This window comes from Podarcis melisellensis (assembly GCF_964234715.1).
Source record: "Podarcis melisellensis genome assembly, chromosome: 5".
NCBI classification, from domain to species: Eukaryota; Metazoa; Chordata; class Lepidosauria; order Squamata; family Lacertidae; genus Podarcis; species Podarcis melisellensis.
In genome coordinates, this window is record NC_138537.1 from 85,673,338 (window position 1) to 85,699,116 (window position 25,779).

The 25,779-nt window shown below is 39.4% G+C and overlaps 1 protein-coding gene across 4 annotated transcripts in view; it reads left to right on the forward strand.

The window, feature by feature from the left end:
- The window catches only part of USP54 (ubiquitin specific peptidase 54), a 91,813-nt gene that overhangs the window by 26,062 nt on the left and 39,972 nt on the right, over positions 1-25,779 (forward strand). For 3 of the 4 annotated variants that reach the window (XM_081913458.1, XM_081913461.1, XM_081913460.1), the window contains exons 2-3: positions 14,970-15,796; positions 20,475-20,567. In XM_081913458.1, coding sequence (XP_081769584.1) covers positions 15,650-15,796; positions 20,475-20,567 — 240 coding nt within the window. In that variant the 5' untranslated portion in view covers positions 14,970-15,649. The remainder of the gene's footprint in view (positions 1-14,969; positions 15,797-20,474; positions 20,568-25,779) is intronic. The other variant, XM_081913459.1, reaches the window with a different exon arrangement.

Sequence of the window (25,779 nt, forward strand, 5' to 3'; positions counted from 1 at the left end):
GATTAAATATCTGTGGAGATTATTTGACTTAAGATAGAGAGGTTAAAAGAGAATCAGTTTTAAGAAGAAATCTTAATGCATCTAAATTTAAACAATCCTTACTTCTTCCTTCAGGGCAGTTTGACTTTGACTTGGTGAAATTTTGCACTTCCAGGACTGCATCAGTCTAGTACTGGGTGCAGTACTAGATTATTTGATGTTTAGAAAACAAAACTTGTCATTGTAGCTGTAGAGATAGTGTTTGGAAACATAGGTAGTGACTGCAGAAGTTAATCATTTAGCTAATTGGTTTAAAACTTTTTTTCTACCCTGCTTGCCAATAAAATGTTTTCAATGTGGTTTGCAATAAACATGCAAAATAGTGATGAAAAACAGTTAAATAAAAGATCAGCAAATTCCGTAATAGTCAACCATAGACCAATCTGGAAACAATTAAAAGACTAGGAAAACACAGTACTTTTAATCTGGTGCCAAAATGAATTGATATGGAGAAGGAGTTTCATTCCATTGATAAAGCCTAATCCTGACAGCCAACCTCCTCATTTCTGGGTACCATGAGTCAAGTTTCTAAGAAATACTTCCCAACTCCGCTTTTAAAAGGCCTAACACTTCCTTCCTCATTAGCTAGATCAGACGGTCACATCCTCTCCAAGCAGTTTCATGTAATATTGAATGGCATGGGAGTTTCTGAATAGCACAGGAAACTTGCAGAACCTCGCCACGTACGGTAAATGTCATGGTCCAAAGCACCTGTGTCTCCGTTTTACCTTCTGGAACTATTCAGCCAAATTATCAAAATGTTAAGCCTTCCATTCCCACCCAGACAAATCCGTCCAGAACAATACAATCATACCAAGCGTGATATGCACAGTTGTTGTCTCTTTCCTGATATGTGTCACCCAGTGGGGTGGTTTTATTTCTCAGAGGTTGCTGGAAGCAAGACTGAAGTGGGTCTAGATCAGGATGTGAAACCATGTGGCCCTACAGATATATTCACTTTCCTTTCCAATTGCACCCACTCATCAGCTGGATAGCTCAGTTGGTTAGAGCATGGTGCTGATAAGGTTGCAAGTTTGATCCCTGTTGAATTTTATTGTTTTATTTAACTTCATAGTTAAATACCAGATTTCCTGGCTTTGGCAGTTAGACATTGTGAAACAATAATATCCTTTCTTTCCCTAGCGTTTAGATTTGTAGCAAACCAAACTTGCTTTTTGCTTAGGGACAGGTTGTGGGGGGAGGCTTGACTTCAGATATGTTTGAATACTGTCTCTTTTTCTATCAAGATAAAGAAGATAACTTTGCTAGTTCTGTTCACTGTAAACAGCTTCACTGTTAGCTGCCAGCATTGAAAGAATTGAGGTTATATATTTTATTGGATCAGGTGCTATTGGTGTACATTATTAAGGAAGATTACAATGTGTTTGATGTAACTTACAAACAAACAAACAAAAATTTTGCTGTTGTGATGTGATCTTTCTGTGTGTCCCCCGCCTCTTTTTTCTGTTGAACATTTTGCTTCTGAAACAACTGTTATGGAATCCCTTTCCCCCCTAAGCTATTACTTGGCAGAGGGAGCAAGCTGTGAAAACATTGTGCTCTGTTACTTTATTGGGAAGTTTGTATCATAAAAAGCTAAAGGTCGTGAAATGTTAGTGGATTTTCCCACGTTTAGGAAACAAAGATTTAGCAGGTGTCTGGGATTTGACTAAATCATAGTGGTTCTCAAAGGGTAGGGCATGCTGCACTGGTGTGGCAGGAGAGAATGGCAAGTGTGGCAGGCGGAGTTGAGGACAATCAAAGAAACATTTAAATGTTTCAGTGTAATATAGGCTAGGAAAGTATCATTTATTAAATATATATATATATATACAACCAGAAACAGTATTCATGCCTCTCTTCAAGAGCATTGGCTATTCCTCAACGGTTTTCCACAGCGTATCTTTGTCAACAAAGAATTTTATCTCTGACAAATATGAAAGGCCAGAAAAGAGAGAGGCTTATTCCATGAAAAGAGTGGTATCAGTAGGTTTCCAGAAATAGGAAAAAAAATTGAAGGGGAAAAACCTGAATGAGGAAAGTGCATTAAGAACGGAGCATGTGCAGTGGCCATGGAATGCTGACTTCCTGATCAGGGGAAGAGATGGAAAACTTGGGGAGAGAGTGATACTTCCAGGAATCCAGGATGCTTTCCATATCCTGGGAAATGTTATGGTTCGCTAACTGGAACCCTGAACAGGAGCACTCCAAACAGGAGCATTTTGTTGCAGCTCCCACTTGTATCTATTTAATGCACAGTACTTTGAGGCTGCTAATTTATATGATTGCTAAGTCATTTGATCATCCCCTGCCTCCTGGGAAAGAACATTATGGCAACGGGAAGACCAGCCTGGTCCATCCATCACCCCAAGAATGAGCAGCTGAAGGGGATTTCTTTCCCTTCTCCCTGCCAGAGAGAACACTTGGCTGCATCTGTGGGTTGACCTCAGCAGCATCTACCTTAGAGCCAAATAACAGGGCGCAAGGCCAGGATCCCGTAGCTTAGCAGGGAGCCAAATAAATTACAGGGGCAGCTGCACCAATATATTTGTTCACCTTTAAAAATCTCTTTTGCAGAGGTGGGTGTATTGCAAAGTGAAGCTCCAACTGCACCTACCGTCTTCATTTCCCCAGTGTGCTTGTGGTCCCAGGCACTCTAGGGGAATGAAGTTGGTGGGCGTGACTCATTATTTACCCTTAGTATGCTTGGCCATTGTAAGAGAAAAAGAAACTAAAGGGATCTCTTGGTGTGCAGCTGCAATGAACCTTCTGTCACGGCCACTATATTAAATTTCTCTAGGGAAATGGGTGCAATTTGGAGCTTTGCTGCCCAATGCACATTACAAAAACCTCTGTCAGAAGACAAAGGGATTAATTTCTCTGTGCCCCTGCCCCCCCCCCGGTACAGGTAGAAGGGATAAATGGGTCAACCAGGCTGCATAGTGGGTGGTGGTAGGAAATGAGTCCCTTTTAAGAACCCTTTTTACAGAGTTTCTTGTTGGGCATAATGGACAGCAAGCTTCCAGTTGTGCCCACCAGCAACCTCTGTATAAAGTTTAAAGGGGGGGGCAAGCAATTAAGGTTGCTTTGCTGGTGGGCGGAGAGAGGAAACAGGACAGCAGAGTGACTTGGGTACTACGGGGGTGGGCAGCAGTCATCTTGCACAGGGACCCTTCAAAGATGGAGAACAGAAGACAAGTGTACCCTGGCACCTTCTGTCAGGCACGGGAAAAAAAGGCTTCATGTGTGTACGTGTGCGTACATTCATGTGCATGGAATTTTTCTCTTCCTGTTATCACAGCCTGTTGCTTGTAAGCCACTGTGAGAATAATTTGATTGAGAGTTGGGGCATAAACCTTCTAAACAAATAAATAAATGGAAAGTATTCAGCAACACTTCTGCCTCTTCAGTTCCTGCTGCACTATTAAATATTTATCCATTCTTATTTAGCTTCTTATAAAAAGCTTTGCAGTGTCAATAGTTGTGCTGCTTTTTCCCAGTCTTTCTCAATATTTACTCGAGTAAAAACACATCACGTTGCAAGCATTAGTGGATATATGCCAGTAGACTGCCTCTCCCTTCCGGTGTGTAAGGGGCATACTCACATTTCTTTACAGTTTGTACATCGTATGGTGAGGCAGGGGCTATTACAAGACCCTGCAGTGTGTGGCCTTTTCTTTCTTTGGGTTGTATTCAACCATTAGCACAAAGACTTCCTTTTGTTCAATAAAACTTCCCCTCCCCCCCTCCAATCTCTTATGGGGTTTTCCTCAACTCAGAACAGGTCTGTAGGTAGAAGAGAGAAGTTTCATTGCTCAAGAAGTCATCCTTCTGCTAACCATAACCTCATTATTCTATATTTATTTATATCCTGCCCTTTCCATAACAGAGATACTAGGCAGCTTGCTCATAAAATAAGAACAACTAAAAGCAGGGATGATGATGGTGGTGATGATGATGATGATGATTAATTAATAGAAATCTATCTTTCTTTCATCTATCTATCTGTCATCTCTATCTAAAGATCTATTAAAATCATACAAATAATTACAATAAAACCAGCTAGGCACCCTTTCATTAAAAGCAGATTTCCCAAAAGCCTGTTGAAATAAGAAAGTTCTCACCTGCCAGTAGAAAAATGAGAAGGAGGGAGTCAGTCAAACTTCTCCAGGAAGGGAATGCCAAAGTCTGAAAGCAGCCACTGAGAAGGCCCTCTGTTGCATCCCTACCAAGCATGCCTGGGAGAGTGGCAGGACCAAGAGAAGGGCCTCCCCAGAAGAACCTTGACAGGTTTGGATGAGGTCCTTGCATGCTGTGGCATTACATGAAATACAGACATGTACCTGATACTTTCAAAACTTATGAACTGTCCCTAGATAATGAGGGGTAGTTGGTCAGTTATGGAACTGTTTTAAGTAGCAGTTTCAAGAGAGAAGCTTGTTGCTTTGGGGTTTTCTATAGAATATTTGTCATTTTCTGACCTCTCCCCCTCTCCTTTTTTTCTTGCTTTCTTCCTTTCTCATAGCAGGGAAGAGGTAAAGTGGATAGCTTGTGTGAGAATGCTCCATGTTCTTGTAGTATTTCCAGGGCTTAAGCATAGCTTGAGCTTCTGTTAAAATTAAAGATACCATTCTCTTCTGTCTGGTTATCAAGTAGCAAATACTTAACTTCTATACCAGGGATGGCCAACTCCCAAGAGACTGCGATCTACTCACAGAATTAAAAACTGGTTTAGGTCAAAGTTGTTGAGCTTTTTGAGGGAGGGGGAAAGCCCCGATTTTACAGAATTCCAGCCTAACCTCAAGGGAGAAAGTGGAACAGCCACTCATCAATGGGTCGCTGAGTAAGCTTCATTTTCTGTTCTGCAGACCGTGGAACAATGGAGGGCGGAGCGACGGAACAGGTTGGGATTCTATTTTTACCTATGCTAAGGAAAGGGATCCAGCGATCTACCAAAACCTCCTGGGAATCTACATCAGATTGATTTGAGTGCTCTTTGTGTATTAGAACAGATTTCCTATCAGGAGAATCAGATGGTTTCAGTGTAGTAATTTGAGGCTGTCCCAGAGTTTTCCTCAGATCTCTTTCCTATGGAGGAAGTAGTCAGTCAGTCACTGCACTCTCCATGGCATCAGAGGAACAAATATTTTACAAGTAGGAGTAATTAGAGAAGAATTTATACCTGCTTGTCAGGAAAACTGAAGCATGTTGAGGGCTTGTGATGCCCCTGCAGCTGCTTATGTGAGCTAAAGTGCCTTTTAAGCCTGTACTGTCACTTCAAAATTGCCTGACTTTTGTTAGATGTTTGATTAAACTTCTACAAAGCAGAAAATTGCTCAAAAGGATTCACAGGAGTTCTGTGGTCTCTGTTGCCTTTATCCTACTTTGTCTGTTTTGCCTGTATTAACCTGAATTTGAGTGTTATTTCTCATTATATGACCATTTCACAGGTAGTGCCCATTTGCAATAGTGTGTTTCATTCTTTCCACATCTCCCAGTGTCACATTAGAGAAGATATTAAACAAACACCAACCCACAGACATTTACTAGATTTCAAGATGATGCAGCCTTTGAATTACTCTTAACAGCACACTCCTATTTTTATAAGCCTGCTTCTCATATAAACTGATAGGTTATTCTAGGGGTGTGTGCACATACTCTTTTTACTGAGATTGGTGTGAAAAAAATAAGTTGACTGTCCCATGGGAAAGTGAGTAGTGTTGACAGCTCTTGACATAAAACATTATGGCACCTGGATGGGGCCTTAGGGTTGAAACTTCTCATGCCTAGGGGCAGGGCTTGCAGAAAATGCTCTGCTCATCTGAGCAGTACATCTGTTGCATGTACATACAAGTTCTGTGCAACAAGCAATGCTGTGAATGCAAGTTCCCCTAGATCACTGTGCAATCCAGACTACAACTTTTCAAGAAAGCAGGGAAGAATTTCTCTTCAGAACAGATAACACAACAAAATGAGCCAAGCTACTTGGTGTGCGTCAAGTCACACATATAGATTATAAGGCAAAGGGATTTGTTGGAAATCTACAAAACTCACTTAGCATAGTCCTTAACTGGCACAGTTCATTTTGGGTGGGTGAGCAAACAGGCTTTGTGGATGTAGCTCCTGGCCAGAGGACTGAGGGGGCATGACGGGGACTGCAGCCACAACTGGCTGTGCTAGGCGTGTGGGACCTATCACATGATTGATTGATTGATTGATTGATTCATTCATTCATTCATTCATTCATTCATTCCAATGAATCTCAAAGTGGCTTACAACCAATAAATAACCATAACAAAATAAAACATAATAGCATATTGTGAATACAGCATACATTATATAAAATAATTAACAAATTATTAATAAAACAGTTGCAATTTTTTAAAAAATTAACAAAACAGCAACTAAAAAAATAAATTAAACCTCACAATTACGACAATTCGTGTGATTAACAAATCAATGCAGCACTTAGAATCTATAAAATGATATTAAAAACATTAACAAAACAGCAACTAAAAATATAAGCTAAGCACTAAGTTCATTCACACAATCTCTGTACCCCCATGACTCATAACCTCTCCCATTTAAACAAAGTAAAGCTATACATCAAACCAACAAGACAATACTAATTGAAATAATGAGGGTTACATTTATACTAAAACTAAACTAATCCCCAGCCCCGAAAAACGTCTGTCCCACCCACAAAGCGCAAAAAAACAACATTTAAAACACCATAAATTAACAAGTATTTTAAACATCGAAAAACTTTTTAAAACATTTTTGACATACTCAGAGTAAGTCTGGGTCCTGCACCCTAGGCCAGGTGAAAATGGGCCTTGCAAGCAGGGAGCGGTCTTCCTTCCACACTCACAGCAGCAGCAACGTCCCGGTGGCCTCCTAGGAGCCATTTAGCTGTTCAGGGAGGGTAGGCTAACCAATTAGAGAATAAGATCTAGCCAAATAGCATCTGTCCCTGCTTTTGGTCTTCCTTCTAGACCGTGGAATCCTTGGTACCTTGTTATCTACCCACTCTCTGTATGATTCATTCAATTCATTCAAGTTAATGTTGTGTCCTTTCTCTCCCATAAAACATACATCTTGCAGGATTAGATCCTAAAGAAAGAAGCTAACCGGTCATATGATACTAAGACTTGGCTTGTATAGTGGCCGGAGTATCCAGCTAGGACCCAGAGGACCCAGGTTCAAATTCCCATTCATCTGTATTGTTCAAAACGTGACTTTGGGCCAGTCACCATCTCACAGCCTTACCTACCTCACAAGGTTGTTGTAAGGATAAATTAGGCAGGGAAACCACACACTGAGCTCTCTGAAGGAAAAACAGTAATCTAGTGAAATAATGTACAGTATCAACATATGGAGGTTGGGCAGGGAGCTGGAACAGATGTGGTCCACAAGGATATCATCTCACCCATCAGACGTTTAGTCTAGCAGAGCAGCTTTATCGTGTGTGTGTATCTAGTGTTCTTGGGACAGAATAGGGATTTCTGTTCGTCTGCTCTCCTGACTGCCTAACATATTCTCTAATTGAGCTCACAGAAATGGTCCTGGAACCAGTGTTGGAAATGCCCTGAATGTTAGTCCTGGATGAGATTTCAACATCCTTACTATGGTTGCTTGTGGCTACTGTGACAGCCATGTGATGTCCCACTGTGTTTCTGGCCCTATGCAAGTTGCTGGTAATGTATCAACATGGAGTTCTGTAGCAGTCAAGAAAAGGGACAGTTTGTGAGTGGAAGACACCAATCACAAACCTTTTGTGATGGATAGTTGTAACAGTGGGTTGGAATGGAACTCTTAGGAATGGAAAAAAACCTTTGCAAAGATAAGGGGCCAGATAAAATTTCTCTCCCCCAGAAGCTTGCTGCATTCAGGAGGATTCCAAACTCCCTTTGGAGTTTCCAGCTGACCTGGCAAGCTCTCTTGCTCAAGAAGTTTAAAGATGCTGAATTGACCTAGTCAAGTGGCACAAGTATTCTCTCTGGGACTGTGGTTTACTGCACAGCTGCTAGAAATTAAGCAAGCGAAACAATAGCTAGAGCACAGGAGTTAGAGAACCCAGAATGAACCTGGCAGTTTTAAAGCGATCTGGATAGAAAAGTGATCCTGTTGCTGCATTGTGTCTAAAGCAGGCTTCCTCAACCTCAGCCCTCCAGATGTTTTGAGACTACAATTCCCATCATCCCTGACCACTGGCCCTGCTAGCTAGGGATCATGGGAGTTGTAGGCAAAAAACATCTGGAGGGCCAAGGTTGAGGAAGCCTGGTCTAAAGTATGCTGTGCAGCAGAACTTTTCATACTGGTTCATAGCCCTGGATGATTCCCTGCAGCCATCAATTAGTCCTCTGTGACTTATTTGCAAGGCGTTTTGAGGATAAAGTTCCTTATGCCCCCTCCAATAAGGGTTTCATATTAGCTGCATAACCTTTTGCTTTATTTTAATAAATTGTGTTCCCAATTTTATAATCACTTTTGTCTATATCAGTTAGCTTAAAAACAAAGTGCATTTTTAATTCAAAGCCCTCACACCACTTCTTCTTTTATGACTGGATGTTATCAGAAATCCTCATGCTTGGTAATTTATTATTACTGTTCTACCTTTCAGGATATAAATCCTTCCAGGGCGGCGTAAAAGTAATGGTAAAATACGTTAACAGCAGCAACAAATAAAAAATCATTGGGATCGTTACCACAGGGCATTTGGTGGTACATGGGTCCAATGGGGAGAGACCAGCTGGAGCAGGCTCAGGTCTTCCTCTTCCTCTTGGGATCTTTCACATGGTGGCAAATGGCCCTGACCCACTGAACTGCTTCCTAGCATTATTGATCTGAACAAGTGGGAAAACCATAGCATTGAAGTCTAGCGGGTTTCCCAATTTCTTGTCCATCCCTTTAGCAGTCATCTGCTGCTCCTACTTCTGAATCTAAAGGGGGATGGATGGTGCTAAAGGGTCTATTGATAGCTTCTTGCCCAAGGGCCCAATAGATAAAAGACTTCTTACACATTTCTTAGAGAATGAATTTTAATGCAGTTGAATGAAAGAATAGCCCTTTCCTTAATGTCATTAAATGTTAAGACCTCCTTAAGAGCTTTCTGCAAGGAAACAAATGGAACCTTAAAATTTAACTGATTGTTAATTTAATTTATATTATAGGTTTTAATCACATTAAGTCTTATTTTTTAAATTAATTGAAACTAGATGTTTTTTATTGATTGGCTACAAAAATTAAAATGAAGTGCTACATTTGTAGCTTCATCTAGCATGAGAATACAAAACTGCACAGATTTGTTTATGTCATTATGTTGTTTGACATACATCTGTTCTGCTTCTTAACACATAAAATATTTTTCAAAACATGTTTTGTTTACTAGATAATTAACATTTACCACATGATGCTGTGTCATGCTGGGACATTAGATTCATTTATAATATTGCAAGAGAGAGAATTTGGGAAACATTAGTTCAAATTGTAAGTTGTGTGGGCACATTATTACAATCCCCCCCAATTGCTTTTAGCAACACAGCAAGCATTTATTTCTTATACCAATACATTGGATAATGCAACACCTGTTCATTGGAAGTATATGAAACTTTGGAACAATAGTTAAGTGTGTCCAATTTTCCATCTACACTTCTGGGATGAATTGTCAATATCTTTGAGGACATAGATCCCATGGACATGATATTGACATGATAGATCTCCGCAATGCGCCCTGCAGCAAGAACAAGAACAGACTTTATTCTTTTCCATTATTTTTATGTCTGTACAGTACTGGTATTTCTGTTGTATATTGTTATAATAATAAAAATGCACTTACTAGCATGAACTGGTGGGTCCATTTGGGGATCCCTTGACTTGATGCAGGTTGGGAAGCCTGTAACCTTCCGATGCTGGGTTCTACTCCCATTATCCCTCACCGTTTGCAATGTTGGCAGGGGCTGATGGAAGCTAGAGTCGAACAACCTCTAAAGGGAAACAGGTTCCTCATCTCTGTCTTAATATGCTTTCCAAAGGCTATAGCCCTAAAATTCTGCCTTCAAGTGCTCTCCCCAATTTCCTCTTCCTTGTCATACCACTTGTCTATTGCTGTTCCAAACACAGCAGAAAATTGTTTGTTGTAGCAGCTATCCAGTTAGGGTTGCTTTCTTCCACAGCAAACAGCTCTGCTTTGGCTGCCATGCCTCTGATCTTGAGTCTTGCCATATTCTCATCATTTTTTTTTTGGACAGGGTTCGCTATTGTTTCCCATGAGAGTGTGAATGAACCCTAATCAAGAGTGATTTTATCAAATTCAAATGTGGCTTTTAAAATACATTTCTATTTGCAAGGGGAAATCTAACAGAAACAAGCCATAAGACAAATGCTCATCTGAGTTAGTCCATATCGGGCTTCCAAGCAATAGGGAATACTTTACTACATGACATAAAAATAGGCATTTGTACCCACATATATAACATTTAAATGAAAGGAGAGCTAGATTGCTTTGGAGTATCACATAGTTTCTCGGTGTGAGTTCCTACTTGTTTCTTTAGCCCCACTGAATTTAATAGGGCTTCCTTTTGAGTTGTTAGTAATTAGGATTGCACTGTTAAGTGTCATTTCCCACCCACCCCATGTGCTGTTGCTTGGTATGTGCCATTTTAAAGTACTCTTGTACCATGTTCTTGATTGAAAAGAATTCACTCTGGTTATGCACCACAACAGCAAAAGTGGCATCCTGTTATCGTGTTGCAAGCACGAACAAGCACATTATGAGAGATGGAGAACAAAACTGTCTAGCTTTTTCCATTTGCTGTGTTGTCACTAGGCAGCAGCACATAGTAGATGGGTTTTTAAAAGAGCATTAATGTTAATTTTCACAGTGAAAGATTAAATACTTACATGCATCATCTGATAATTGGCTGGCTAAATCCTACCCTTGTTTTACAGACTTAACCTGGTACATATTAACTGGGTCACTTTGTTGTTTATGAAATAATTGTTAAATTATCTAACCCGGTTAGAAATATCCAAGAAAGCTTGGAGCACCTCAGCAGCCCAGTCCCAAAACAACCCCTGGCTTCCTATCCTGACTGCAGGTTTAGAAAAAGGGGGTAGGGTTTATCCCTCAATTGCACTGGGCTTTGAACAGGAGCTTGTTTGTGTTGTGCTAATAGGACAGAACAAGATATTTTAATTTCTGTTTCAATGGGTCTTCTGTACCACATAAGAAAGGAACTACTTGTTTATTATACCAGATAGGACAAGTTTAGAAACTTTAGGAGTTTGAAACAATTGTTTGTTGGTTGTTTTTTTTTCAGAAGACCTGCAACATTATATTCTTTGTGCTCTGATTAAGAAGCATCCTTTTTTGTTGAAGTAATCTGATCTGGATAGAGTCTAAACCGTTATAGCTTGCCCCATATATTTCCTTGGACTCTCTCTGCCATGCTACTGCAGAGGTGTGTAACTTCTAGGAAACTGAGTGGGAAGAGATTTGAGAAGCTGGCAGAAAGGTGACTCAGTACCCTTGTCAGAAGCTTGATCCTCAAAATATTTTGAATCTTACTGCTCTGTTAATTCAGTAAGTGGCAGCAGTTAGCAATTCATTATTGTCCCAGTGGTAAATCTTCGATGCTTAAGGCACCATATTTTTATTTTTTTTAAATTGACTTGCCTAGAGACTCTAGGGTACTAGGATAATTACTCACATATGCCCCATATATAGACCTCTTCCTTCCGAGAGATGTTATTTAAGAAACTTGTTTACTCTCATCTCTCATTTGTGGCTTCAGTTTAGATCAGTGTTGTTTTAGTTAGATTTTTAGTTGGCTGATTGACACAGGATTCAAGAGTCCTTTTTTCACTAATGCCCCCCAAACTTTGATTTACATGTGGAGTAGCTTTATATAGGTGAAGGTGAGAATGGATTTCTGTACACATACACTTTGAAAAAGATGTTCTTAAAGATTGAGAAAACCCTCTGAAATAGAATGGGATATGCATGGCAGCTGCAATTGATGGACTACATGGAATTGGCGGAAATGACTGGCAGAATCCGAGATTTGGGAGAAGAAACAATGGAAGAGGACTGGAAAAAGTTTAAAGATTATTTACAAAAACAGTTTAAGTTGTATGAAACTTAGGAAATTGTGTGATTTATAAAAGTATGGTTCCAGTAAACTTATGGTAAACTTAAGTTATAATTAATGGATAATAACTATTATAGGTTAAGAAACTTTACATGTGAGAAGTATAAAATAAGGGATGACACAAGGTAACAATTTGCTGATAATCTTTATTGCAGAGAACGCAGGGTAAGGGAGATGCGAGGAAGTCCAATAAGTTATTTAAAAAAAGTTATGGAAAGTGTGTTTTCTTTTTCTTTTTTCCCCTATATTTTTCTTTTTTCTTCTATGTATAATGTTGATGTATTTGTGAGTTTAAGGTGTGTTCTATGCTTGAAAATTTAATAAAATATTTTTTTAAAAAATGAAATAGAATGGGATATGGCAGTAGACATTTGGGGGTGGGTGTTTTTATTTTTGCAAATTTAGGTACTCTGACTTGGCGTAAATATAAATATTTACCTGTAAGGCAAAGTCACCATTGGATATAACCTCTTTCATGTTCTACTGCTCTTATTGCTGATACTTTGCAATAAAGGAATTTGTTTTGCTTCTGTCAAACTGAAATAATTAGTTTGGAATCCACAATGTAATCCTATTTTTTTTCTTTTGCCACAATAGAATTAATTCATATAGTAAAAAGACAGAATAATTTAACTTCACACTTTTCCCTTTGCTCTGTGTCTCTCAAGTGCAGAATAAAACAGTCTTGTGAAATAAAGTATAAATGGTGGGAATGGAATGGACGTTCCATGCTCTTTTATTTTCTAATTATAATATCTACTTATGTGCATCATTGATACAGGTTTTTCTCTCTCTTAGCATAGTTATAGATAACGTGGCTATATTTTTGTTGTTGTTTAGTCGTTTAGTCGTGTCCGACTCTTCGTGACCCCATGAACCAGAGAACGCCAGGCACCTCTGTCCTCCACTGCCTCCCGCAGTTTGGTCAAACTCATGCTGGTAACCTCGAAAACACTATCCAACCATCTATATGCCTGTTGTCTTTGTCCATGGAGTTTTCTTGGCAGGGATACTGGAGTGGCTTGCCGGTTCCTCCTCCAGGTGGATCACGTTTGGTCAAAACTCTCCACTATGACCTGTTCATCTTGGGTGCCCTGCTCGGCATAGTTCATAGCTTCTCTGAGTTCTTCAAGCCCCTTCGCCACGGCAAGGCAGTGATCCATGAAGGGGGGCTATATTTTAAGGCTATATAAATGAGTAGTTGTCACTGAATTCATTGCATTAAGTGCTTCTGGATTGGCTTTTGAGTTTGAGCAAAGACTGGGCCTGGCATTGGAATAGGTCTTGGATATTATGCAGTGTTTAGGAACGTTGGAGAACTGGTTTGTTCTTATTCTTTGTACTTGCATCCCCTAAAGGAGCATAGATGGATAGTTAGGGCACTAAAGGAATAATTCTTCTGCAAAATCTGAATTATGCTTTCTTACTTCATAGGGATATGGAAGACTTAATTAATATTTTGTAGAATATGATCTTCAGATAATGAAATGAAAGAGCAAAATACCCATTAGGATGACTGAAGCTTGCATTGGAACACACATTTGTATTTTTTTCTGGACTGTGTTCATTATATTCTAATAAGAAACATGGTATATAATGGAGGTCTGGGAAGCAAAGGCAGTCTCCAAATGCTTTTCATTTGGTCCCCAACAATAGCCCCCATCTGAAAAGCTAATGGACACACCATTTTCTTCTACGAACACTTTCATCCTGTATCAACAGAAAGTAAGACACTGCAAAAGGCTTTTTAACATACACACACCCATGTGAACAGCAAGAGACTCTATAGTAGAACTCTCCTCTTAGTGTGTAGTTCAGGTGCTCACTCCCATGTGTAAGCCAAGACACGAGACAGTAGTGGTAAACAGCTGTAGGTTGTCCGTAGCCTGTCCTCTCTGCTGCCGTATAACCCTATGCAAGCTGATATCCCAAGTGTTCTGACTGTTTATCCTGCTTGAATTAAGAATTCCCTAACAGGGAAGAAATTTTCTCTCCTCTCTCCACGTCCACCGTTTAGTTCTGCAAACAGATTATTTTTTTCATGGGTTTTTCGCTTTTATTTGCTGATTTTTTACACATCTGGAAGAATGTGCTGCCTGAATTAAAAACATCTAGGTAACAAGCGACACTGGGAAATAAAAAAAATAAACCTTTGAAGGAATCTTAATCTTCATCATAATGAACTGAATTTTGTGTCTGCCATCTCTTCCATGTTCAACAGTGATTTAGGAACCATATCTATAATACTTAATAGAAAACTGTCATTTGTAATTATTTATCCAGGATAGAGCTAGGTAAATAACTGGCTACTTTGAGATTTCTCTGAGCATGTGTGTAGCAAGAGATACTATAGCCCAGCCATAGGCAAACTCCGGCCTTCCAGATGTTTTGGAACTACAATTCCCATCATCCCTAGCTAACAGGACCAGTGGTCAGGGATGATAGGAGTTGTAGTCTCAGAACATCTGGAGGGCCGGAGTTTGCCTATGCCTGCTATAGTCTCATCGTAAAAAGCTATGTGTAATGTCTTAAAATATGCAAGTTTTCTGTTCTAGGAGTATCTATAAACCTGACCGTGATAATGCTTCTTAGCTGCAATGGTTAGTTTCTGGTTGGGATTTTGTTTTGCTTTGTTTTGACTCTGGTCCCGAGTTTCTGGTAGGAGGTGAGGCAATGCTAATCTTGGCAGAAGAGAACAAAACCAAGTGAGTAATTAAGTGATGCAAGCCTTTGATTATTTTTCTCTCTCTCCTCTCTCTCTCTCTCTCTCTGGCACAGCTAGGCATTCCATTTGCAAGAGAAGGAACACTAGAAGAAACTGCTCAAGTTCTACGCAGGACGTTAAAAGAACTTCAGGAAGACCTTTTTCTGCTCGGATTAAAGAACATTATTCTTGAATCTCTCCTTTGCTCACCTTCTAAAGAGCCAGTTTGCCTGAATCTGTATTCCAGCAAGAAACTACTGACAAGAAGCAGTAAGGGGGTTGGCTTTTCTTTACTGGATCTTTTCTCTGTTGGATTTGGCTCATCAGTCTGAGAAGATTTCATAAGAAAGGGAAGTTGTTTTTGGTTTTGCTTGTTTTGTATCCATTTTGAACACTTGCAATTTTATTATTTGCAAAGTGTTACCTGAATTGTTACTATTTTTATACTAAAGGATGACACATAATCACAACGCTCCTTGAAAAACTATGACTTCTTTTAGTTTGCCTTCTATCTTTTCAGCTGTTATGACAGGTGTTTCTCTACATGGACTGTAGTTTTATATAGCAAAATTAGCAGTATTTGAAGAAAATTATGGTTTACTATACCTTGATGCAATACAAATGAGAAATCTGGAGACAGAATTTAGTTTTGGTGTTATGCAAGCTACTTCTGATTTTGAATCAAGGAAAGGACTTTGCGTACATAACATGCAGGTATAAAACCTTCCATATGATAAAGACTGAAGTGTGAAAGATGTCTTGGAAGAGGAATTATTTTTCGGTGGGACGGGGTACTGTGCAAGGAATGTTCACTCCACGTAATACAACATCTATAGCACCTAGTAAAGGTCTCAGCAATGAGCCTGGACAGAACAGCTGTTTCTTGAATAGTGCATTACAGGTAAGAAATCTAAAAGAATGTGTGCCTATCTTTTATACATAGTTTTTCTCTTAATTTTTTTTGTGCTATGGATTATGGTGCTTCTGTGAGAACATCTAAACAGCAAAGCAACAACGTAAAAACTATCAAACCCTTCTATGAATTTATTTCCTCTTAATTCAGGTACCAGTCACTGGTAGAGTTATTGTTTCTTGTCTTGGATTTGTATAAATTCATTTAATTATTTTTTAAAAAGTTAAAAAGTTAAAAGTTAAAAAGTATTTCAGAGTGGTAACAAATGTTACTTCGAAATCACATACAATTGCAAGGCTGTTAGCAGTGGTTTGGATTTGACACTGGGTTGAGGTGAGACTCTATTGCACAATCTTTATGTAGGCTTTTCAAATTGGCTCCCATGTGAAAGTTGTGCTTGGGAATAAATGGCCTGGGCACACCCTGTTCTTGTAAATGTAGTATGTTTTCACTGCTTTTAATTCTGAATTTTGAAATTGTTGTAACCCACCGTAGGGCCTGCTGGTGTACGGTGCATAATATATAAATTGTGTAATAATAATAATAATAATTTTTTAAGCAAGCATTAGTTGGAATGTAATAATGTCAGGAAATGCCCCATTAGCTTGTGACAATTATTTATAATAGTCCTTTGGATTAATTACACAGTATGTTTAGAATAAGTTTAAGTGCTACCTATTATTCTAATTTTATGAAAAGATTTGCTAAAGCATTTGATCTAATTGCTCAGGACTATGAAACTGGTAATAAAGCCAAGATAGACATACATCTGATTTTGTTTACACCAGAGATCGTTGGTACTAGTACAGGGTAACCAATAGAATTACTAAGTTTTATGAGAGCAAGACATATTCTTTTTGATTAGAGACAGAAATACACAGAAATATTTTTGTGCAGGTGTGATTATTGCTATTGGCTGCTTTAGTTCTATGGATAGTGGCATATCACTTGATTTTCTCTTACTAAGAGAGGCATGGAAAACTGTTGAGCAAGTAGTTCCAGGCAGTGTTATGGATACACATGATGGTTCACTAAATGACATTGATAGCAAAACCGCAGGGTTTTGGAGTATATCTGTGTCTAGCTCTGTGTTAAATGGAGTTGCTCTGAAGCTGGACATATATCTGCTTATTTTTATTGAGGCAGCCCATTCTTATTTTTTGCATGGTTGCCACTTTGAAACTGAAGAAACTTTATTTAGTAGTGGACCTGAAATGGTTTCACCTGGAAAATATGATCAACCCTATTTAAAACTAGGTCCTTGACATGGGCATAGCCAGGATTTATGTTGGGGGTGGGGGGAGAACTGATCTATCTGCGACAGAAATGGTCAGTATTTTTATTTATTTACTTGATGGGGGGCAAGTGCCCCCCCAGCCCACTGGCTGTGCCCATGGTCCTTGATCAATAGACCAGAGGAAAAGCTAGAAGAGGAAGTGTTGGTTTACTGTCTCATATTAAGAGGCACTCATTGTACTTCTGTTGCTTTATCTGCAAACATCCAGGACATCAAGCTACATTTTCAAATAGTTATATTTAGGTTTCCTATCTTTTAAATATGAAAATTACTTCTAACAGTAAGCTGGCAGTGAACAGGAGATAAACTACAACTTTAGTAGTTAGAACTTATACCAGACCTAGAATTTGGTCATATCCAAAATATAGAACCATTATTATGTTATAAACTGCAGAGAGAACTTTAATCTGCTTAGTCAGTGAAATGATAAAAGCCCTTAATTCAGGGGTCAGTAAACTTTTTCAGCAGGGGGCCGGTCCACTGTCCCTCACACCTTGTGGGGGGCCGGACGATATTTTTTTGGGGGGGGGGATGAACAAATTCCTATGTCCCACAAACAACCCAGAAATGCATTTTAAATAAAAGGACACATTCTACTCATGCAAAAACACGCTGATTCCTGGACCGTCCATGGGCCGGATTTAGAAGGCGATTGGGCTGGATCCAGCCCCCAGGCCTTAGTTTGCCTACCTATGCCTTTATTTGTTAGATGCTATGAAGGGCTGTAGCTCAATGTTAGAGCATAACTGCCTTGCGTGAAGAAGGTCCCATTTTTTTAACCTTATCTATTTCTATCCCAATGTTTGAGTTAGTACCACAGAATTGCAGAGGTGGAAGGGACCATGTGGGTCATCTGGTCCAACCCCTGCAATGCAGGAATCTTTTGCCCAACATGGGCGTCTTTACTAGTCCTATCTAGAGATGCCAATCAGAAACCGTGGAGATCCATTGCCAAGCAGTGTAGACAATACTGAGCTAAATGGACCAGTATTGTGACTTGGTATAATGGAGCATTCTTGTGCATGTTCATAAAATTAGTTTATTAAAGTTATTATTTTAAGAGCCATATTTTATTTTTTTAGGATTATCCCTTACTGCAGATAATGCTAGCCTATATAAAATACAATATGACCACCCTAATTTGAACTGCTCCCCAAATCCAATATTATGGGATGCTTTAATATAAGAAAGAATTTATTGAGCCATTAAACATTTGACTACGTTGGTAAAGAAACTCAGATCCAGACAATAACCAAAGCTTTTTAATTAAAAGAAGATGAAGAAGACATTGTCCAGGCTTTAATACCTTGCATTGTTATTAAACTTTCACACAATCAAATTAGCATTTAAATATATTAAAAATAAGACCATTTTGATAGTGAACTTTCTAGCAATTTTGAAACAAAATGGGGCCACTTTGGGACTCCCAGTAAGCGGAAGTATAAGTTTGTACACTAAAAGAAAAATAAAGAAAGAAACCTGAGCTTCCATGACCTATGGAATGTTGTGAGCATGAATATAAGAATATTCTACATAATCCATATAATTGTTTGGAGAAAAGCTTCTGGGATTAACGTCTGCCTTTGCTGCTACTTTGTTCTGGGTTGGAGGTGGAGAAAGAATATGCTGCTGGCAATTACATTTCCTCTAAAATCCTGGATTTTTAATTATTTTCTATAGGCAACTCTCATTTCCATTTGGGGAGAGAAAAAAGCGGTAAAGGAAAAAAGTCAGGCAGACTAAGACTATGAGTCCGGCAATTAAGTTTGTGTTTTAGGACAGTTGAGCCATGGAAGTTGAAGGTATCAGTTAAAAACAGAGAATGAAGGAAGAGAGGGAAAGTTGACATACTTGAGCATTGGCTCTGTGGGGGGTATAAGCCAGAGTTAAACACACACACACACACACACACAAATAAATAAATATATACCCACACTGATAGCCGATATACAGGCAACTCCCCACTTTTGCGTGACCATGCATACATGTAGTGCTGGGAACCCAGAAGTGGTTCGTGGGGAGACCCACCCCAGAGCCTGAAGAGGACATCCTTTTCAGGCTTTGGAGAGCATCTCCACACAAGCCAGAGGCGCAGTGGGGCTTTGTTGAGGCTGTTCAGCCTCCCTACCTAACACCTGACATGCACTTTCCCCGCACGTCAGCTGAAGAGCCTTAACAAAGGCCCACTGTGTGTCCAGCTCACGAGAAGGCCCACCCCCAAAGCTCAAAGAGGGCACCCTCTTTTCTCCAGGGGTGGACTCCTTGTGAGCCACAAGGACTCAACATGAGTGCTACCCACGTACATACATTTCACTTAAGCACTCAGGGCCTGGAACGTAACCCTGTGTAAATGGGTAGCACTTTGTAGCACTGGGTGGAAGAAGAAGGTTTTAAGAGGGTGATGGGGGCGGGGGGAAGGTGCCAACTTCAAAAAGCTCTGCAAACCCCCTGTTGCATGCTGTCTGGAACCATGAAGAGGAACACTCCTAATAGTGGCTGGATATATAGTGTAGTATTTTGCTGCAGCTCCATTGCTGGCAAAACTAGTAGGCAGTGGTAGATCCGTACTCTCTGAATTGGTCTAATTGCTTTTCCCACATCATGCATAATTTTATACAACTCTGTCGTATCACACCTTAGTTGTCCTTATTAAAAAGAAACTAAAAGGCACCGATTCCTTCTCCCTTCCAAACTGGGAAACTATGGTTACCAGGTTTGGAAGAAACCAGGATTTTACAGCAAGTTCCAGCCGTGGTTTATGATCCTAGCTTGTTATGAATTTTATAACCATAGTTTCCTCGTTCTCATGAAATGGGAAACTATGGTTAATTAAAAACTCTGTGACTTACTGTGGCCTGCTTAAAAGAGATTAGAAAAGGCTCGAGGACAGAACAAGTGGGCAAAAGGCTCATATAAATAAAGTGGCTGAATAATGTGAGGTATGTGTTTGAAATATACTAGGAATATTCATATCACCTAGTTTATTCTGATAATGCATACCTCTTTCAGTCCTGGATCTTACCCCCTTTTACGCGTTTAATTTTTATTCTCTGGGATAAATTGATTGGTAGAGCATGAGGCTCTCAATCTCAGGATCGTGGGTTTGAGCCCCATGTTGGGCAAAAGATTCCCGCATTGCAGCGGGTTGGACTAGATGACCCACATGGTCCCTTCCAACTCTACAATTCTATGATACTAACTCAAACATTGGGATAGAAATAGATAAGGTTAAAAAAAATGCTAATCTCCGGATTAGATTTATCCCAAAGGTACTTAGATGCTGTTGATGAATTTATTATCTATCTAATTTTAGCCAGAGATTCTTATTTAAGACATTCTGAAATCACATTCTTCTTCTTTGCTTTACAGGTTCTCTGGCATCTGGATATATTTCGACGTAGTTTTCGACAACTTACAACGCACAAGTGTATGGGAGATTCCTGTATATTTTGTGCTCTCAAAGTGAGTAATTTGTCAGTTCAGTTCAGTTCAGATTTAGATGAAAAAGTAAGTGTATATTAGCTGCATCTTCATTCATTGAAGATTCTTATCCTGCCCTTCCTCCCGTCAGGAGCTCAGAGAAGCTCACGACTGATAGATAAACAATCATACAAAATGAGATTTAAACAACAAAAGTCATAATAATGTTGTAGCAGTATTTCAAGGTATGTGCCTCGCTTTACTTTCAAGCTATACTTTGGTCACACTGAAGTGAAGCCATGAGATAGAACTTTGTGAAGTGCTTCAATTTATGGACTGTAACTCGGGTTTCTCCAGCAAGAAATTCCTCACTGTGATTTTTCCATTCATGTGAATATAAATTCACATTCTGCAAGAGTTAATTTGTGTCTTACTGCTCATATGCTTTCGTCTACATTGAGTGTCGTCGTTCAGAACCTGTCATACCTGCTCATATCAAAATAAGACGTGCTCCTATTGTAGCTTTCATAATCTGAGCTGCAATCTTAAACCTCTGCCTTGGGAAAACAACCGTGAGTGGTAGTGATGCATGGATCAAGGCTCCTACTTGCTTTCAGGCCAGCTGTCTTAGTGACTGTAGGATGCAGAAGTGCTGCCTTGACACTAGAACAATTTTCAGATCTATTATTCATTTTGATGTCTGCTGTGCACAGTCCTTGCTTTCTTTATTCATCTAATGTATGACTTTGGTTTGGAGTTTGTTTATCTCTGCTCAGGGAAAGGGGGGGGAATTGGTCTGTGGTACTAAGCATGCCACAAAGAGTTTGTTTGCCTTCCAGGGATTGTAGTGCCAGGATGTAGGACAGAGGGTGTTTTGTTGTTGGTGGAGAAGAATGCAGCATTGATTTGTACATTCTGCTAGAGCTTCTGTATTAGAAGTTTTTCATACGTAACAAAAGCAGGAAGAATTAACTTTCTGGGCAGAACGGGTGTTTTCTGAGGTGAAAGCTGAGACAGTGTTTGGACTGACATTAAGGACAAGAAATATACTGTTCTAATTTTAGTAGGTAAGTCCATATTGAGCAAGCAAAATAAATTATGTACATCTGTACAGACCTACTTACATTGCTAAAGCTGTGTTCTGGTTTCTGAGACTACTGGCGCCACTGGCAACTTGTTCTTTCAAAATGTCCTCTTGTTAGGCTAGACACTCCCTCTGTTCTAGAATTGGGGAACCTGTGGCCCTTCAAATGTTGTTAGACTCCAACTCCCATCCAGAATGACCAGTGGCTAAAGATGGTTGGAGTTTTCGTAGAATCATAGAGTTGGAAGGGACCACGGGGACCATCTAGTACAACTCCCGTGATGCGGGACTCTTTTGCCCCGTGTGGGGCTCAAACCCACAGCCCTGAGAAGTTGTAGCCCAGGAGTGTCTGGAGAGCCACAAGTTTCCTGTTCTGTGTGTAATCATACATTCATTCACTAAGATACATACACGGAAACACACATGTCGTTAAGGCAGACTTACACACGTTCTTCTCATTTATGGAGCAGGATAAACACACACATTATTTTAAGGAACGAGATACATACCTGGATTAGTAGGCATTCTCTCCTGCAGTCAAAGGGTGTATTGTTACAGGCCACCCAAATCTGTGTCAAGCGGTGCACATGATTCCAAGGGTCTTGGCGCTTAGCCAGGGTTTGTGTTTCCTTTGCAAAATTAGGCACAACAGAGGCTATAGTGTCTTTATGATATATGGTTTATTTACACGTATATGCAACCTGAAGCTTTCATTGGAGGGTCTCACAACAGCAGCAGCAGCAGCTCAAAGTGTGCCAGCTTACTCCATAGTTGCAGCATCAGGATCTTTTCTCTGCAGCCTCTCTTGTTCTGCATGGCACATCCCAGCTTAACTGTTCCTCTCTGCTTCCTGGTTACATCCTTTCCCTGAACTAAGCCCTCTTTGTCTACGGAGGGAGGGAAGACTCCATTCATTTGCACTCTTAACACCTATTTCTTTTGAGGCTTTGAGCTCCTAATGGTTAATCCCACAGACTATTTTTGCTTTACTTCATTAACACTTGTTGATTTGACTAGTATTACAATGTCCTAGGAAGTATTACAACCCAGGAAGTGTGCCTAGAATATACACTATGCTTCCTTAGGTTTTAACCCCTAGATAGTATGACTCAGTTTTTAACACAAGCTTAATTAAACACCTCAAGTCACCTCCTCACTTAATTGGCTTTTGATGCTTAGCTTAATTGCACACTTAAATGCATGAGTCTAGCTATCACTTCACACCGGGAGACTACCGTATTTTTCCATGTGCATGATGACCTTTTTTTCTGAAATTGGGGGGGGGAGCGGGTCTTCTTATACACAGGTTAATAAGTTAAGTAATTGAGGGCTGGAGCTGCTTGCAAAAAGAAACTCAACAACTATTTTTGCAATTTCCTAAAGAAAGCTCAACAACTTCCTTAATTTTTAAATTTCTTAATTTTGGCTTCCCAAAATAGGGGTCATCTTATACACGGGGTCAGGTTATACCTGGAAAAATATGGTAGCTTTTGCCACCCCAAACCTTAATTAAATCATGCACTAGGCTGCCTTGTACCCCCAAATTAATATTATTAAGGCTTAACATTTTTTTTCTCTGTCTCTCATTCACACCCCAGTTGCTATCATCTGCAGCAGTGTTACTAGAAACATTTGTCTTGAGAAAAGGCAAGGAAAATGATTGTTGTCTATCATTACCTTTCTTATTTTTTATCATTAGCCATTAGTTATTAAGTAGACTACTGTTACTCTGGGGCAATGTTGCTGGGTCCAAGAAAAATTATTTCCTCCTATTTTGGTAGCAGATTTTTGTTGACAGCAGATTAAATAATTGTTAATCTATTTATTAAATTTGTACATATTTGCACAAAGGTAAAAACAATATTTCTTAAGCAAGATGTATATTTTCCTTGCTTTTTAGGTCATACACAGGTGTCGTTTTAGGAAAGTAGGTGTGTGAAAGAATGGTGAATGCCTCTTTTAAAATGATACACTCTTCTTTCCTTTAGTCTCTTGCCAACCCTCCTTTTTCCTAATCTACACTTTAAGTATTCATTATTTATTATATTTCTTGTTGGAAAATGCCCTGGGGTGCCCCAGCAGCCCCCAAACTCACTGTTCTTCCTAAAGGAGCCCAGAGCTTGTCTAGTGTGCAAATTCCCTGCCCTTCTAGAAGCTAGGATTGCTCCATATTAGTAAACAGGCAGCCCTAAAGGTTCATAGGGAAATCTCATTGGACTGCAAATACAATGATTGTAGTATTGCTTTATTGTGGAATTTGATTTTTTAAATGAATGTTGAAAAGTGCCTTTTTAAGCTCCTTCCTCACCTATGAAAATTCTTTATTAAAAAAGACTGACTAAAGGTGGCATGACTCATGATTTGTATTCAGAAAAACTATTACACATAAAAATTGAAATTAAAGGTCCTAACGGATTATGCTTAATTTTGAAAATAGAATTAGGATTAGGAAAATGGAACCAGAAAATAACTCTTAGGATGTCTAATTCTAATAACGCTTACTGGTGGTTTTATTTCCGTTTGGGGGAAAAATTAAAGATCACTGGATGGAAATTAATATTTTATTCAAGGAGCTTGAACAAAATGTTGGAGCCTTCTCCCTCATATTGAATATATACTTGTATATATAAATCTACACCATATTGATTTGATGCGATCTGAGGAGAAGCCAGAGTATATTGTTTTGATAAGCACTCGCTGGTAGATTTTCACCCTTCATCCCAAAAGTTTTTACCCTTGAAGGCATAAAGCCTACTCCATTGTTTTAAAATGATTTTTATTAATTTTAAAGGAAAACATAAAAATGAACCATTTCAATCAGTGCTAAACAATTTACAAAACTTAAATCAGGAGCCAGGATTCTTACAAATAAACAATCTATTAATAAGCATCTTCCTTACAGATTCCAAGTTACCTTTTACTCCCAAATGAGAAGCTTCCCACTGAGCTTATTCCTTAGAATCCTGGTTTATGAAGCACCTTTCAGTTTCTTCCTGCCCTTTCCCTTGCCATTAAGAGCTTCTAATCCTGGTCCTTCTTGCAAAGGACTTCTAGCTGAGCCTTTTGTTCCAGTTTGCTCCCAGTCTCTCCTCATGGTAGCTTTCAGTCCCTGTGTCTCAAGTACTCCCTATTCTCTCAAATTCTTGACCTTTCTTGCACTCAAGTGCCTGCTTCCTCTGCTCTTGACACCACACCATCTGGAGCGTTCAAAGCTAAGCTGGGCCCCATGGCTCTTCTCCTGCTAGCTTTAAGCCCCGGAGGGCTGTTGCAAGGGCCTTCTCCCCAGGTGAACTGCAGGGGGGCACCCCAGCAGCTAGCTATGCTGATCCCTCCAGCCCCCAGGCAGACATGAGGCAGATGCAGGAGCTCCTGAGCTCCCACCTGCCTATCCATCAAAACTTTCTCCACAACCATATTGGCTCATACTTTATGACTGAGATTTTAAGTTGAAATACTGATTGGGAATTTGAAATCTTATGGCAAAAATAGATCAAAGGAAGGTATGTGATAACATGATTTTTTTTATTTATGCGTTTTATTGTGTTTGTTCCCTGTCCTTTCTCCAAAGAGCTCAAAATACTCCGTTGCATGTTTTGGAATAGGTAAACAAAATGTCGAAACTGATTTTTGCCAGCTAGGAAGATTTTGTGATGCTTAGGAGACAGTCCTCCACAAGATTTCATTAGTGTTACGGTTAGAAGCCCGTTAGCATCATAGGAAGTTAATTGCTCATTTAGAAAGGTAGAAATTATTGCAAACCGGAAGAAGTGTCCCTAAGGTCACTAACACTAAGAAGCTTTGAGTTAGTTGTAATGAAAAGTGGATTGGAATATTTCTAGCCATAGATGAAAGCAAATGGGGTTGCTTTTAGTAGTAAATTTTTTTAAAAGGAATATACCAGAGTTAAAATGGATAGAATAATTTAAACCATTTGAGACAAAAAAATGTATCAATGTACCAGCAATCAGCAAACAAGTGGGTCTAAGACTGTAAGACATACATGGCTGGGGTGTACTAGTTAAAGTGCCAAACTAGGATTGGAGAAGCTCAGTCTCAAATCACTCCACCATGAAGTTTGTTCAACTTGACACAATCTCTCAGCCTAACTTACCTCACAGGATTGTTTTTAGAATAAAAATGGATAGTACCAAAAATGGATGTATGAAATAT